The 15,844-nt window shown below is 46.2% G+C and overlaps 1 protein-coding gene across 4 annotated transcripts; it reads left to right on the top strand.

Moving 5' to 3' along the window:
- Nucleotides 1–38: 38 nt before the first annotated feature.
- CSRNP2 (cysteine and serine rich nuclear protein 2) lies at nt 39–15,337 on the top strand. Of its 4 annotated transcripts, none has more exons than XM_079936082.1 (6): nt 39–337; nt 987–1,159; nt 5,050–5,286; nt 6,577–6,836; nt 10,016–10,312; nt 11,875–15,337. In XM_079936082.1, exons 3-6 carry the CDS (start codon nt 5,136–5,138, stop codon nt 12,793–12,795), a joined length of 1,629 nt encoding a protein of 542 aa, XP_079792208.1. In that variant the 5' UTR covers nt 39–337; nt 987–1,159; nt 5,050–5,135; the 3' UTR covers nt 12,796–15,337. The 4 variants fall into 4 exon arrangements, with proteins under 4 accessions (XP_079792208.1, XP_079792209.1, XP_079792207.1 ...); XM_079936083.1 differs by having other exon boundaries at nt 1,025–1,159; XM_079936081.1 differs by lacking the exon at nt 987–1,159.
- The last annotated feature ends 507 nt before the right edge of the window (nt 15,338–15,844 follow it).

Below are 15,844 nucleotides of genomic sequence, written 5' to 3' on the forward strand. Positions count from 1 at the left end.
TCCCAGCCTGCCCCGGGGCTCGGTCCGGACGTGCCGGCGCCTATAAGACCCTGAGCGCTGCGGCCAAAGCCTATTGTTAGCCGGAGCCGGGGCGGTTCTGGGCGGCTGCTGCCGGGGGCGCCCGAGTTGCCGGCGCCGCCCGTCCTCCGCCGCCTGCCGGCCGACCTGCCCACCCACCGTCTCTCCCCGCCCTGCCGCCTTGGGAACTCCCAGACCGTCTCCGCGGCCCCGGGACTCGCTCTCTCCTCCCTCCTTCCCACTCGGGCTAGGGCGGCGACGGCGGCGGCAGCGGGGGCGGCAGAGACCATCACAGGAGGAGGCAGCTGCGGCGGAGCCGGTAATGGGCCTGGGGGTGCGGGGCGGAGGGTGCCGCCTTGTCCTTTCTCGGGATCGGCCTCCCGGCAGCTGTGGAGGAGTGGTCAACCCAGAGCCGCGGGGATGGAGGGGTCAGAAATGAGGGAGCCACGAACGGGAGCGGTCGGCGGGGGGGGCGGGGAGCTAGGGCGCCGCTGGGAAGGGAAGGAGTCGGGAGAGGCGTGGGAGCGAGGGGCACGGAGGACGCGGGCCCGGACTGCGGGGGCAGCTTGAGTGAGACCGACGGGCGGGCTTAGAAGCCGGCAGGAATTCGGATGCGGGTTGAGTTCGGAATGGAGTGGAGATGATGTACGATGGAGGGAAGTGAAGGAAGGGGAGGGGGGAAATAGAGGAAAATGTGGGAGGAGTGGTTGGGAATTTGTGAGTAGCAGGCAGGAAGGGATGGGAAACCGGGTAGGGGCTGCAGACGATTGGAATGAGCGGGAAGGTTAGCAGGAATCAGGAAAGGTGCCCCGGAGCTGAAGGGTTCAGCGGGGGTGTCCGTTAAGGGGAACTGGTGACTTGACATGTCCTTTCAACCCAGGTTCCTGATGTCTCCCATTTTTTCTGGCGTTGTGTGGGAAAACGAAAGCATCACTTTCCCTGGTTGCTAGCTTGATCTTTTTTCACAGGCCCAAACACGCAGCTGACTGCCATCCATTCCTTTTAGTGCCATGGTCTTGATTCATCCTTTTAAAGGGGTTTAGAGTGGCAGTGTGACACACAAACCGTTCTTCAGTATGAAACGTTAGAAGTTATCCCTAAGAGACACAGTGTCCCCTTGTCCTGCAGTTTTCAGTTCAAGGTAAATCCATAGTTGATTCAGATTTTCCTTTTCTTTACTGACTTTCCATTTTGCAAATGTCCAAAGCCAGGAGGATGTTGGTGTGTGCCAGATTTATAAATGACTGGATATCCTTGAGAGTTAATGGCTCCTGCAGCATCATGTTCCATTTCTACCACAAAGATCTCATGTCCTTCATACGATGGGAGGTTAAACATGGAAAGCCAAATTCTAACCTTGTGTCAGTGAAGGGATAAAAACCAGGGAGTGACGGATGGAGGGGGGCTTCCCTGAAATACCTAGTTTAAACAAGATGTTTTCACTTGAGCACTTTGTAAGTTCACGATCCTGGTAATCACACGGACACATGGATCCACGAAATTCATAGTATTTGAGAAGCAACTCACAGTGTTTTGTAAAAGGAGAAACAGGACCTGTCATCTTATTTAGGTTGATCCTGACACTTAGCAGCAAGCCTGCCTTCCTCTAACCCTACAGCTGGTAGCACTGACGATCTTACTAGAGATTTTTGGCCCTTGACCTTTAGCAGGTTGGGTTTCACTTGAGTAGAGAGGCCTTCCCCTGTGAGATGTACCTTGTCTTATTTTGGACTCATTTATGAGAGAGGCTTTCATTACCTAAACTTTGTCAATACATTCTGCATCCACAAAATTGGGGGGAGGGGCAGTTCCTTTTCTGCTAGTCTCACGTATTTGGGCTTTTGTTTTTGGGGGTGGTTATAGGAATCCACATAGGCCTGAAAAGGCTTAAGTCTAATACTAAAGTACAGATATGATATAGATCTATTTTATTTGGTGCTAGCCTAAAAACTTCTATATACTATGGATCTAAATTATTTCATGTACCTTTGGGAAATGTTCAACTAGTAGAAACACTTGAGAAAAGACAGAAAGACATGTAGCTAGAAAGGGTCAGTTGACCTTTCATTTTACTGGCATAAAAGCTTTTATAGAGGTTTGCATTATTTTCTCCAAAAGCATTTGTTGTTTGAGTTCGTCATTTTGACAGTTAACTGTCAGTTATGACCTGCATTTCCAGTCTCATCGTGTTTATTTCTGTATGGGTTTAAGTGCTTGGAGTATAACTTAGAAGTGTTTTTCTCGAACATAAGCACTGATCCTCTGCCAATGAATAAATAGTTGAGAGAAGTGGGAATGACTGACTTCTAATTGTGGTTTGAAAGGAAGTTGAATTGATGAACTGGAAAGTGGAACCCATTCTTGTTGTTGCTATTTCAGAGGAAGATTTCTTCAGGCCACAGTGGAAGTGGATGGGAGGTTTCTTGGTGCCCAGTGGACATCTTTATCTAACAAGTCAAGTTCACACCAGAGAGTTGGATGAGGAGAGCTGGGTTGAAATTTAAACTTATATTGGTTGTCAGGACAGAATCGTTGGATTTTTTTTTTTTTTTTTTTTTAAGAATGGGTTAATGGCAGAAAAAATGATGCTAACATCCTGGATAGGGTAAAGAGAGCTCAGTCAATATGGACATTATTTACATATATAGCCATTCAGACATTTTAAGGAAAATACTTTTTTTCTAGGTTTCACATCTTTTTTCTACTTTCTTACCTGCCTCTTGTCATTGCCCAGAAACCTTTACTCCAGAAGTGGAAGTGAGGAAGACGTAGAAAAAAGAGAGAAAGAGAATAGAACAAGCAGCCTGCAATCCTGGCTGCAAGAGAGTGCACAAAAAGTGACCTGAAGAGAAGGGATACCCTGAGGGTACCTGGGTTAAGACAGTGGAGAATCCTCATAGTAAAAGATGATCTTGGACCAGACCCAGCCTCCCGCAGGAAATATTCAAAGGCAACCACACTACCAGAAGCAAAGGGACACCTGAACAAAGGACAGGGTGCACATTTGCTTCCAGTTGTCAATCCCCGAGTGCTTCCAGGCTGAGGAAAAAGGCACTTCCTAGTAGCAACACTAACTGGATCTTAGTTAAAACTGAAGCCAGACTTACGTCCTTTCTGAGAAGGATTTTGAGCTCAGTCTGCTTTTTCATGTGGTCGATAAGATTTTTAAGTGGGGAGGAAATATTAAATTCAGTGGTCAACATTCTTTTATTTTTTTTATTCCACCCACATATGTACTCAATAGCAAAGGTCTCCCCTCCCCCAGTAATAGAATGGAATGAGAAATTTGTTAGTTAATAGGTATCTTTAAGCCCAGCTGAAATCTTAACCCATAAAAGTCCTTGGCTGTCTCCATTCTTACCCATGTCCTAGGAATGTGACCTCTGATGGTAAGATCAGTAACCTGAAGAACAAAATTGATACTTTGGTTTCATTTTTAAATTTAATTACAATTCTTATCTAGTGCTTGATTATTTTCTTTCTGGCCAGTTTATTTCAGGAATGTGCTTTTCTGAGACCTATGATGACAGGTTTCTTAGGTGCATCTTGTGACTTGAATGCAGAATTTTGATGAGATTTGGCTAGATAAATTAGGAAGTTCCTAAAGTACTTATTAGGTCTGGTTGACTGTGTAGAGCTGACCCAAGAGCAGGCAAATCGCTTCCAAGAGACAGTCCAGAAAAACAGCTCTGTAGCAGGCATCTCTTGACACCACAGTATATTCTGGGTAGCTGCTCTGCAGTAATGCAGCCCTGGCTTTCTGGGCAGTGTTGTTATTCCTGCTGCATAATTAGCAACTAGTGAGATCATAGTCTGGGGAGATTCTGGCATTACTGAGGCAAAAGCAGGGAGGTTTCAGATCATCACTTGTGGCTCCAGCTTTGACAGCGTTTCTGCTGAGCAGATTCATATCCTTGGGAATTTAAGTCCAAAGATGGAGGAGAAAGATTTGTACCTGGGAAATGGAATATCCCAGATTCCTTGGTTGAGTGGCAGCATGTTGAAAACACTGCCTGCCATGTCAATGTAACCAGAATAAATTGTCACTCCTTCTGCTGTTTGTTGTGCCCTTGCTGGTTTCTTTATTAGAGGGCAAAGATTGTAAAGCTACGTCTTCCTTGCACAGAGGATGATGGTAGGTCAGCTGAGCCCTATTTTATGGAGCAGTAGGCGATTGGGAAAGAGTCTGGGTTTTGAAGCCAGTGCAGATTCTAATCTTCAGTCCATTCTTTAGAACCCAATTTGACCTTTTTAGGAGGCTGGTGAGACACTTTACATTTGTGAAGATCTGGGTAAAGCATTTCCCTGACTGCCAATGTACTTTGAAATTGAAAGCCTAGAGCAGTATTTCCCGAAGTGTGTTCCCAGGATCATTTGCCCCCCACCAAGATGCTCTAGAAACAAAGGGTTCCTTAATCATGGGTGCAAAACGCTGCATTCTATTTCCTCCCACCCTTCACCAGGTTCATTAGCATATTAAAAGCCTCTAAAAGGTCTTCCATAAGCAGTTTTCTAAAGTATTTTGACACAGCGGTTCCATTTCCATGTAAAAGCTATTAATATCTATGGAACTAGTTTATTTAATGGATACGCTTTAGGAAATGCCAGGCTATATTTCCACTAGGAATAATAATTGGATCTAGTCTAGGTTTAGGCACAGCCTAATTCTGCCTTTGATCCCCAGTCCCTCCTGCTGACCCCGTGGAGAGCTCTCCTGGGTGAGCAGAAGAGCAGCAACTGTTACCCCAGGGCTAATGAAGCCTAGAGGCCAGCCGGCTTGGAAGCAAAGGCCTTCACTCCACTGGGAAGGTGCTGCCGCTAGTCATCTCATTATCCTAAGAGTGACTGAGACTGGAGGGCTGGGGAGAGACAGAAGTAGGAGAGTGCTGGCTGGAGAGAGATGACGTTGTTTCTAGAGAGCAGACATCAGTGCTAGCTCGGGTGCTTTCTTCAGTTGGAGAGCCGTGTGTATAGACTTGGGAGGGGTCTGTCTTAGGACAGGAGTGCTGATTCCTCTTTTCCCCTGGGCAGAATCCTAATGCACCTGGCTGACTGGTGGTGAGCAGGGGCTTTGGGGCCAACGTGGTGGGTTCCCCAAGGAAACCCCTTTGAAACCAATGGATGCATTCACGGGCTCGGGTCTCAAGAGGAAGTTTGATGATGTGGATGTGGGTTCATCAGTTTCCAACTCCGATGATGAGATCTCCAGCAGTGACAGCGCTGACAGCTGCGACAGCCTCAATCCTCCCACAACTGCCAGCTTCACACGTGAGTGAGCTGCTCCCTCCCTGCCTACCTCCATGTACCCCAAGCACTGGAGCCCATTGCAGCTCTTTGAGACACCCTTTGTCCAGCTTGGGGATTTGCCCTTATTCGTAATCTCTCCCACACGTAGCTCAGCCTTGCTCTTTGGAGGACCTCATTGCTCTAATATCATAGACTTATATTAAATGTGAATTATTCTAGCTGATTTTACTTGTGCTGTGCTTTGTGAGTCTGCAGAATGGGTTGGATTAAACTGAAGAAGGAGTTGTCTAGGAGTCTACGCTTCCCCACTAGAGTCCTATAGAGTTCCACAAAATTGTAGCTCTAGCAGGACATAAATGCTTACTGCCTGGACAACTGGGGCATCTCCACACTTCTTAATTCTTATGGTTCAATTAGTTTCTTGGAAAGAACTTCGGATTCTGTAGATTGGGGGTTGTCTGTGGGCTAAATCTGGCTCACTGCCTGTTTTTGTAAATAAAGTTTTATTGGAACACAGCCACACCCAGTGTCTACGATGGCTTTTTATGCTACAGTGGCAGAATTGAGTGGTAGTTGGCAACAGAGACCTCATGGCTTGCAAAGCCTAAAATATTTACTACCTGGACCTTTACAGAAGAAGTTTGCCATCTCCTGCTATAGAGCAACACTATCCAGGGAGTGTTGCCTGGTCGTCTAGTGGTTAGGATTCGGCATTTTCACTGCTGTGGCCCGGGTTCAGTCCCTGGTCAGGGAACTGAGATCCCGCAAGCCATGTGGTGCGGCCAAAACAACAACAAAACACCATCCAAAAGAATGTTCTGTTATAGAAATGTTCTATATCTGCACTGTCCAGTATGACAGCCATTAGCCACATGTGGCCATTGAGCACTTGAGTTGTGATTAGTGTAACGGAGGAGCTAAATTTTAAGGTTTATTTCACTTTAATTAATTTAAATTGCCCACATGTGGCTAGTAGCTGCTGTATTGGACAGTGAAGCTATGTAGATTGTTACATCCTGAAAAGATTACCTAGAGATTCTCTTCCCAGCTGATGTCTAAAAATAGATTTTGTGATCATCTGTTTGGGTGAAGTCAGTCTGGAGGCAGTGGTATGGACCAGCAGATGGTCAAGGTCCCTTCCCACTGTGCTTTTAAGATTTGAAAATTAGGAAGGTCTCTAGACCTTCTAAAAGTGCTCCTACAGGGAGCACTTTTGGAGAAGAGTTGAGAGCCTAGATGAATGAGAAAGAATGAGGTCCCCAAACAGGCCATCTCTGGGTTAAAAGTTTTCTTTCTGTGCTCCCTTCTCAGCCACATCCATCCTGAAGCGGCAGAAGCAGCTGCGGAGGAAGAATGTGCGCTTTGACCAGGTGACTGTGTACTACTTTGCCCGGCGCCAGGGTTTCACCAGCGTGCCCAGCCAGGGCGGCAGCTCTCTGGGCATGGCCCAGCGCCATAACTCTGTACGCAGCTACACGCTCTGTGAGTTTGCTCAGGAGCAGGAGGTGAACCATCGGGAGATTCTCCGTGAACACCTGAAGGAGGAGAAGCTCCACGCCAAGAAGATGAAGGTGCCTAAGGGGTCTAGGGTCTGGTACTTCCCATGTGCCAAGATAAAGCAGGAAACCGTCTAGGTCTATCATGTGGTATTTTTGTTTTGTTTCGGTTTTGGACTGTTGCCTTTGGTACATAGAGATTCCGTATCTTTCTAGTGAGAAGTCTCAGATTTGGATTCAAATCTCAGTCTGAGATGCCATTCTTTTTGTCTCTGGTAGGGAGTCTAGCAGAGATAGCAAAATGGCTTCCCTAGAATTCTCTATTCTCACCCGCTCTGCAAGTGTTTTTAAAGTTTAAGGTGTGAATACCTGAACGTATTCAAGTCTGCCACCCCTGGACCCTGAGGAAGCAGTGTTTCAGTTTCTCGTCAGATGATTGTCCATTGGCCTGATGCACAGAACAGGTTTGGGGTCTTTTACATCCTCTGAAAGGATCCTGCTGATTCTGTAACTCCCATTGCTAGATGATAGTTTTTCGGATATAAACAATAGCATTACCAAATAGTTATTTCGATCTGTTTAGTACTGGGCCTGCAGTCTGATGCCACACCAGCTCTTCAAGTTTAGGAGGAGAACAGGGCTGGAAGACCCATCTCAGATGGCTCTTTATAGCTACACGTTTGCTCTCGGCACTGCTTGGCACTCCACAGCCATAGTTGCCACCAGTCTGCAAAAATTGCCCCCAGAGTTCCTAGTTCCAAATTTGGAGAACACTGCTTCAGGCCTGGCCAAGTTCTTCTGGGCTCAAAGTATGCGGACCCACATTAAAACAGGTGGCTGCATTATTTCCAGGGTTGTGGGTGAAATCCTAATGAGACACACCAGAATGTGGTAGGGTTGGAGAACTGGTGGCAGAGGATGTATGTGAACAAGATCTCGCTGCTCTCTCCCTTTGAGAGCTCTATGTCTGCTGCCCGAAGTCTACGCCTAAAGACTTAACACCTGTTTTTCTAACTAGAAGGACATTCAGGCTTCCCTTTCTTCTGTCTGAGGAATTCCGTCACTGACCCTATCACCTTCCTGCTGCTATAGCAACAGGTGGGCAGATAAACACTCTTGTTATCATTTGTAATGAAGGTTTTCTTCCTATTCCCTAAGAAGAAACATCTCCCCTAAATCTGGTAGAGGGATGACATGTCAAAGCAGACACCCTGTTCTGTGTCCTCCCTTGTAGGAGGTCTAGGGACAAAGCCAGGCAAACTTGAGACTGAGAAACAGGACTGCTACGTATTAAGCAGATTTAGTGAGCAGCACAGTGGTGGCATCTAATACATCTTCTGTGTCGAGAGAACACCCTTACTTTGCTCCACTTTACTCTTTTCTTAGAAATTTTTCCTTCCTTAGCACTCTATAGGGGAGGCAGTTGGTCTCAAAAAATATACATTTTGCCTCTCCCATATGCCATCTAATATTTGTTTTCCCTTTGGACTTCCACCCCCTCCAAAAAAAAGCTGCTGCTGCTTTGCATCAGTATTAGTACCTATCATTTTTCTAATATTTTATTACTTTTTTTGGCCTTTTATCCATATGGAATTCATTATTATGAATAGTATGAATTGGGAATCTAACTTACTTTTTTTTCAAAAGAATATACAGTTGTCCCAATACCGTTTAATGACTAGAAGAGTCTTTTCCTTACTGATTTGAAATGCCACCTCTGTTAGAATATATTAAATTCTCATATCTACATGGGTTTCTTTCTATTGCATGTCTCATCTCTTTCCTTTGAGAGGATAGCAAGGAGGGAGGGTGCTTCGGAGGAGGCCAACCCTGGTGAAACAGGCAGGAGCAATGCTAAAGTCTGTGGAAAGGCCCCTCGTAGTTGGCCTGCCTGGGACAGAAATAATAGTCTAGGGGATCCCCAGAAGCACCACTTTATTTCTCTCATTTCTCTTATCATCTCCCCCCAAACAAACAAACAAACAAAACAGGTGTATGCCTTACTAGCCAGGTCTCTTGCATCACGTCTCTCCCAGGAGTTGTTCCTTTACCAGCACTTTTTTGGCTGGCTGATGAAAAAGCCAAACCTGCCAAAAGCTTGGCTTTTATCCTGCTAGTACCTTCCAGAGCCCTGGGGATTGTGAGGCCTCGTTTTCTTTACCTGAATTCTCTAGTGAGTTTTCAAAACTCATTCAGCCACAGATTGTCTTCAGCCTGTCCTTCCACTAAGATCCCCTTTCCTGGCTCTCTGTCCTTCTTATCCAGAGAACCCAGATTTCTGCCTGCAGAGAGTACACTCAGTATCATGTATGCCACCCTGCCTCACACACAGACTTTTTTTGAAACCAAATAAAAAAGGATTAGGAAGGAGAAAGAGGGAATTCCCTGGTGGTTAGGACTTGGTGCTTTGACTGCCGAGGGCCCAGGTTCAGTCCCTGGTTGGGGAACTAAGATCCCACAAGCCACGCGGCACGGCCAAAAAAAAAGAAAGGAGAAAGAATATATTTCTTCTAGGCGTGGCTTGGAAGTGAGGGCTTTCTTGACAGCCATTAATAACTTCCTCATTTTTTTTCTCCTCCACATAAAATGAAGCTCTTCTGTGTATGCACAGATAATTATTCACACTGTGGGGATTCAGGTTCATTGACAAAGACTGGTAGGTAGTCTTGTGCTATACTTTAATGTACTCTTCTTCCCACAGTGTGGTTTGGGGTCTTTTAGGGTGCAAACTGAAGGGTGTTTTGCAAGGTTGTTTACATCCAAGGAACATACAGCCATTGAAATACCTTCTCTTCTTCCGTGTATGAGAAGGCAGGTTAGCCGAAGCTAAGGGACACAAGCCTGGGAATGGAGGGTATATTTGTGGGAAAAGATCATCTTCTGGGAGGGAAGGTGAGACAGAGGTTTTACGAAGCGTTGATCCAGAAAGGTGATGTCCCTTGTGTTGACGGGCTGGTGTTAGAGCTGCACAGGCTTCCTGTCTTCCTGCTCTAGAACTGTTCTCTTCACCGACTCTATCCTGTACGGTAGCCACCAGCCATACTAGTGGCTGTTTATACGTAATTAAAATTAAATAAAGGTAAAAGTTCAGTTTCTCAGTTGCACTAGCCCCATTTATAGTGCTCGGTAGCCACACGTGCGTCGGGATGGGCGGCACGGATATCTCCGTCACGGCAGAAAGTTCCCTTGGCCCAAGCTGCTCTAGGTGCACCCGGTGGGAAGGCTCCTGCTGATAGTGTTCTGTCTCTTGGCAGCTGACCAAGAACGGGACAGTGGAGTCGGTGGAGGCCGACTGCCTGACATTGGATGATGTTTCAGATGAAGATATTGACGTGGAAAACGTGGAGGTGGATGATTACTTCTTCCTGCAGCCTCTGCCCACCAAACGGCGACGGGCCCTGCTGAGGGCTTCTGGGGTCCACCGCATCGATGCTGAAGAGAAGCAAGAACTTCGAGCCATCCGACTGTCACGGGAAGAGTGTGGTTGTGACTGTCGACTGTATTGTGACCCGGAAGCGTGTGCCTGTAGCCAGGCTGGGATTAAATGCCAGGTCGGTCCACATTTTGCTGTGATAGTATATCCACCCTAGAGTCAGGGGTGTCTAGTGTGGGTGCCAGTGAATGTGGGAGATGCCCATGCACAGGTGAACACTTCAGTTCTACAGCCCTCCTCCACCAACAAAGAAAACAAGTATGACGGGATTCTTAGGCTGTGGAGATAGCAATGATCTTTTTTTTTCTGTGTATCTCACTTCAGAGGTGATAAGCAGCAGTTGCTGGCACATGGAGGAACGGGGGTTAGTGAGTTTAATATTTAATAGCTGTCCTTGAATGTGGACTGATTCCTTGAGGTAAGTGGAAGCAGAGAACTGAGGTAGGCCTTTAGATTTTATCCTACAAACACTTATTCACAGTACCTCTACTCCAATTTTGTAAAAATCAGAATAGTCCTCAGAATCTAATTCAGGATCAGATTTGGGCTTAAATTCATAGTGTCCTAAGAGATAGAAAGCGTCATCCCCCAGAGGGCCTTCTGACAAGGGACAGTTTGGAAGACACATCTCAACTGAAAATGGCAGTACCATCCCAAAGAATGACATTTATCTGGAACCTGTATACTGAGGCTGTGGTGCTGAGTCCTTGTGGTTGGAGTTATCTTAACCTTTTCTTTCTTATTTTCAGGTTGGTATCAGATAGCTATAGCAGGTCCGACCAGATAATGCTTTTCAGACTGAGTCCTGTAATGAATCACTCTGTTACACACAGACCTGAGGACAGTCCTAAGAAATGGATTGTTCCTAAGAACTGGAAGGGAGAGTTCTAGAAGCTGATTTCATAGGAAGACACTGTATTTGTACAGAAGACTGATTTGTCTTCTCACATTTTTAATTTTATTTTTGATACGTATGGGGTGTTTTCATTTGGGGGATTCAAAAGGGAGATAAGGAGGTAGAAAGCATCTCCTTTCCAGATATCCCTGGTGTAGAAGTTAATTATCTTGATAACTACTTCCAAACCAAGCTGGCCAACCATCAAGGGAAAATGAAGCAGGTAGTGAAAAGCTGGTCATTATTTTGTTCAAACCTTCAGTATAGCACCTTGGCAAAGGCACCTTTGCCTAGTTTCCCCATTATGTATTGCTTTGGACTAGCGAGATCTTCTACCTCCTTTCCCATCCCTGTCATCAAAGAACACAGTAGGCTTGGGCCCTGGCCTTTTGTTTTCTTAATAAAGTAGGTAGGTTCTGGAAAAGTCTCTGAGGCATACACATTTCTTTTCTCTGTGAACTGTCAGCTTTCAGAGAGGTATCCCTGGTCTTTTGACTGGAAGGGCCCTTTCACGTGATCTTTGTCTTCTTTTTATTTAGAAGAGGAAACAAAGCCCTAGAGAGAGAAATGACTTTCTTGAGGTCACACTACTAATTAGTGGCTGTGCTAGAATGGAAAGGCAGGTGGTCTGATAACTCCCATCTAGTGCTCTGGTGGCTCACGCTGCAGCTTGTGTTTTGAATTGGTTGTTTCTCTTGTAAGAGGACCTCAAACCCTGACTCCCTGTGTTCGCCAGCTAACGTCTCGTATCTCATCTGGCCTCAACCTCCTTGTCCCCTCCTCAGGTGGATCGCATGTCCTTTCCATGTGGCTGCTCCCGGGACGGCTGTGGGAACATGGCTGGGCGCATTGAATTCAACCCAATCCGGGTCCGGACTCATTACCTCCACACCATCATGAAGCTGGAGCTGGAGAGCAAGCGGCAGGTGAGCCGCCTGCCAGCCCCAGACGAGGAGCCCTCCCCCGCTGCCAGCTGCAGCCTGGCGGCAGCACAGGGCTCAGAGACACAGGACTTCCAGGAGTTCATCGCTGAGAATGAGACGGCGGTGCTGCACTTGCAGAGTGCGGAGGAGCTGGAGCGGCTCCAGGCGGAGGAGGACCCGAGCGGCTCCAGTGCCAGCCTGGACTCCAGCATGGAGAGCCTGGGCGTGTGCATCCTGGAGGAGCCCCTGGCTGTTCCCGAAGAGCTGTGCCCGGGCCTGACAGCCCCCATCCTCATCCAGGCTCAGCTGCCCCCAGGCTCCTCCGTGCTGTGTTTTGCCGAGAACTCAGACCAGCCAACTGCCTCAGCCGTGAACAACCCATCCTACTTGAACAGTGGGCCCCTGGTCTACTACCAGGTGGAGCAGAGGCCAGTCCTGGGGGTGAAAGGAGAGCCTGGTACGGAAGAAGTCCCGCCCTCGTTCCCCAAGGAGAAGGATCTGAGTGTCTTCTCTCTCCCGGTTACCTCACTGGTGGCTTGTGGCCCCACAGACCCGGCTGCCCTCTGTAAGTCAGAGGTGGGGAAAACATCCACTCTAGAAGCTCTAGTGCCCGAAGATCGTAACCCCGAGGAGCCTGAGGATGAAGACTTCCGCCCCTCTTGGTGCCCCTCAAACCTCCCCTTGCGCACGGACAACGAAGAGGGCTGTGTGGTGGAGACCGCACGGCAGAACGAGGACCGGCCCCCTGAAGAGCCTTCCCTGGAGCTCCCTCTGGCAGTGTGACACAGGGATGGAGATTATGCCTCTTACCCATTCTCTATTTATTCCCTTATTTTATCTAACACCATTTCAAAAACAAAACTGTAGAAGCAGCTGCTGCTCCCATGTTATTTTATTGGGGTCTTTGGGGAACGGGTAGGAAAGGATTGTCTGTACAAGTATTTTTTACAGGGCCAACAGAACCAAGGAGACCAGCCTCAGCTCGATCTGGGGATAGAGTCTTGGGGCAGAGGAGGCTGCATACTGAGCTTTCTGGGCCGTTGGAACCGCACTACGATCTCACAGGAGAAGCTGGGTAATTCAAACAGCTGTTCACGTAGGGACCAGAACACAACAATTGGAACAGCATGACAGAGCCCCTTCCCTCTCCTGAGCTCCAGGCGGGGAACAAGCTCATTTTCCTCAGTGGTTACTCTGATATCCCACTTTGGTGTATCATAATAATACAGTTGGAATCAGCTGGTTGAGTCTAGAGAGGAGGGGGTGAAAGGGTCTCTGCTTCTGTACAAAACATCCAGGATCTATATAAATTTAACCTACGTTCCCTGGGCCCCTATTTGGTAAATAAGTTAATATTTGACATGTTTGGTGTTCTCTGACCTGTTCCCCACACTGGGGATTCCTGGTCTTAACTTGAATTGTTTCTTTCACATGTTCTTAGGTACTAGAGTTAAACTGGTCTTGTTTTTTTTACCCCTCTGTCCTTTTTCCTTTGCAGGGAAAGAGCTAGGTTGGCTGGGGATGTGGCATCGAGAGCCTGAGTCCTCTGTGTACGTCTAACCCCAGCTCCGTCGGGCAGCTTTAGTCTGGGGCTCACACGTCCCACGGGAGGCCTATGTAGAGCATTAACCTGTGCCCAAAGGAGGCAGCAGGAACAGGCTGCTGTCTAGAAAGATGACTTTTTGCCATGCTTGCTTTTTCACCCAGGTTGTCCCCCCTACCCCAATTTGAGCTTTAAAGGAATGTAGAATGTGGCAAGTTCACCAACTAGTTTTTGTTTCCTTTTTGTATCTGCCCTCATGGTCCCTCTTGGATATACAGGGTTAGAGTTCTTATACTGTATTCTTATACTGTTCACCCCCAATAACTGCAAATGCTTATTGGATCCCTCCCATCTCGATATATAAAGATTGGAGGCCAAACCAGTTCTTAAATGCTACATACAACTTCCAGGTTCTGAAGAAGTCAGGTTCTGACTGTAACCTTTGAGGTCTAGAGTGGGACTCACATTCAGTTTGTACCTGAATTAGGGGGGATACGGTTCCTGTTCTCTTATGTCCTGCTTACGTTCCTGGATGTCCTCCATTGACCACCACTGAATTCTTCTTACTAGCAAAGTTACCTTTGCCTGTTTTATTTCTTTCTCTTTTTTATGGCCTCTGTTTGAAGAGGGAGGCAGTAGGGAGCAAAACACTCTTTAGCATCCTTCACACCATGCTTCATTACTGCTATGGTTTATTAACCAGAAAAAAAAAAAGTAAAAAACTTTTTTTTTTTTTGCTGGAGGAGCTAACTGTTCCTACTTCTCTTGCTCATAAAGCCTTTTCTTGTGGGATCTTAAGGCCCTGGTGTCTGAAAGCAACCTTCACATACATCGCAGCAGCATTTCACCTATCAAACCTAAACTGAGCCTGAAAGACCTCGTATTTAACACAGTTACATCTTTTAACACATTCTGCCTCTCCTGTTCATTCCTGTTTTTGTTGGGTTTTACATTTGCAGGGGAGTTAATAAGTCATAGGCCCTTATCTCTCCCCATTCTCTAGTCTCGAAATGGAGTTGAGAGTCTGAAGTACCTGAGATCTAGGTGCTATCCCGAACTGAGCTACACTCTGCCACCTTAGACTGGTCCCCTCAGATATAAGACTGAAGTTTAATTGGGAATTTGGAGAAAAATCTTTCTAGAAGTTTGTGTCGGAAGGTGAAGGTGAGCGTTGTACATTCCCTCCTTAGGAAGGCTCCAGCCTAAGCTAGGGAGTGGATTTCACCTGTTCAGTAAGACACACATTTGGGTTCAAACCAAGAATTTGCATCTAACTAGACTCATTGCCAACCTCCAAGATAATTTGATTTTTCTGAAAAACTAGTTTAATATAAGTCCATCCCTTCATTAACTCTGCAATTCTGACTCACCTATCCCAAGCTTTTAAATGCTAAATGTTAACGTTTAGCATTAACTGTCTTGTCAAGCAAAGGGCCTCTTCTACAAACCTGATCCATCTCGTTTCTGGTGCTACCTGAGTTGGACAGAATTATAGTTCATGGTTGCTAGAAAGGCTAGGCCTCTGATCACAGAGGCAGAGAGCTTCAGTCCTGCTTAGTCTAGGCCTAGATAAAAAAATGATTATTACAACGCTTAATTATTTTCCAATTTCCTTTCTCACATACTGTACGCAGGTAGTATTTCAATGTGAATCCAAAGCTTGTCTGGTTCTCTGAAAAAAAAATTTTTTTTTTTTTTTTGCCTTTTAGGTCCTTTACATTGTGATAATGCTGTATTTAAAGAGAATATTTAAATGTAATATTAAAGAAATATCCAAAAGAATGGTGTGTTATTCTTTATCTTGGCAGACCACAAGTCAGTTACTTGTTAGAGAAAAGATGCTTCTCTAGCATTGTATATAAAACCAATTAGGTCAGTTAAGGATTAATGTTAACAATAGGAATGTTTTATGGTGGGAAAATAGAACATTCTTTGGAGCATCAAGAGCTTGACTTGCATCATATGCCCTAACATACCTTTTCAGCTGAAGCAGGCCTTGATCTGCCCTGCTGGAGCTTTTCCCTCCTCAGTCCCTACTCTTGGGGCCCACTTTGTAATTCCATTACTTTACACACACACACACACACACATATATATATATATATATGAAATTCTCTATTCCTGGTTACCATCTTAAAATCCAGCAAGAGGATCAACTTCAAATTAGCTCCTTTGTCATTTCCATCCCATCAGAAGGTTCTATTCCAACCAGTTATCTTGCCATTAGTTAGCTTATGTCAGTCAGTCTTGTAAAAGGAGCCTTAGTAAAATGATTAGGGTATGCATAAG

Source organism: Stenella coeruleoalba (assembly GCF_951394435.1).
Source record: "Stenella coeruleoalba genome assembly, chromosome: 11".
Classification (NCBI taxonomy): Eukaryota; Metazoa; Chordata; class Mammalia; order Artiodactyla; family Delphinidae; genus Stenella; species Stenella coeruleoalba.

Excerpts from the sequence above, each read along its gene's own strand:
- CSRNP2 (XM_079936082.1), top strand. The coding sequence starts at position 5,136 with ATGGATGCATTCACGGGCTCGGGTCTCAAGAGGAAGTTTGATGATGTG. Across the intron at positions 6,837-10,015 it reads TCCACGCCAAGAAGATGAAG|CTGACCAAGAACGGGACAGT; the intron begins GTGCCTAAGGGG and ends GTCTCTTGGCAG. Across the intron at positions 10,313-11,874 it reads AGGCTGGGATTAAATGCCAG|GTGGATCGCATGTCCTTTCC; the intron begins GTCGGTCCACAT and ends TCCCCTCCTCAG.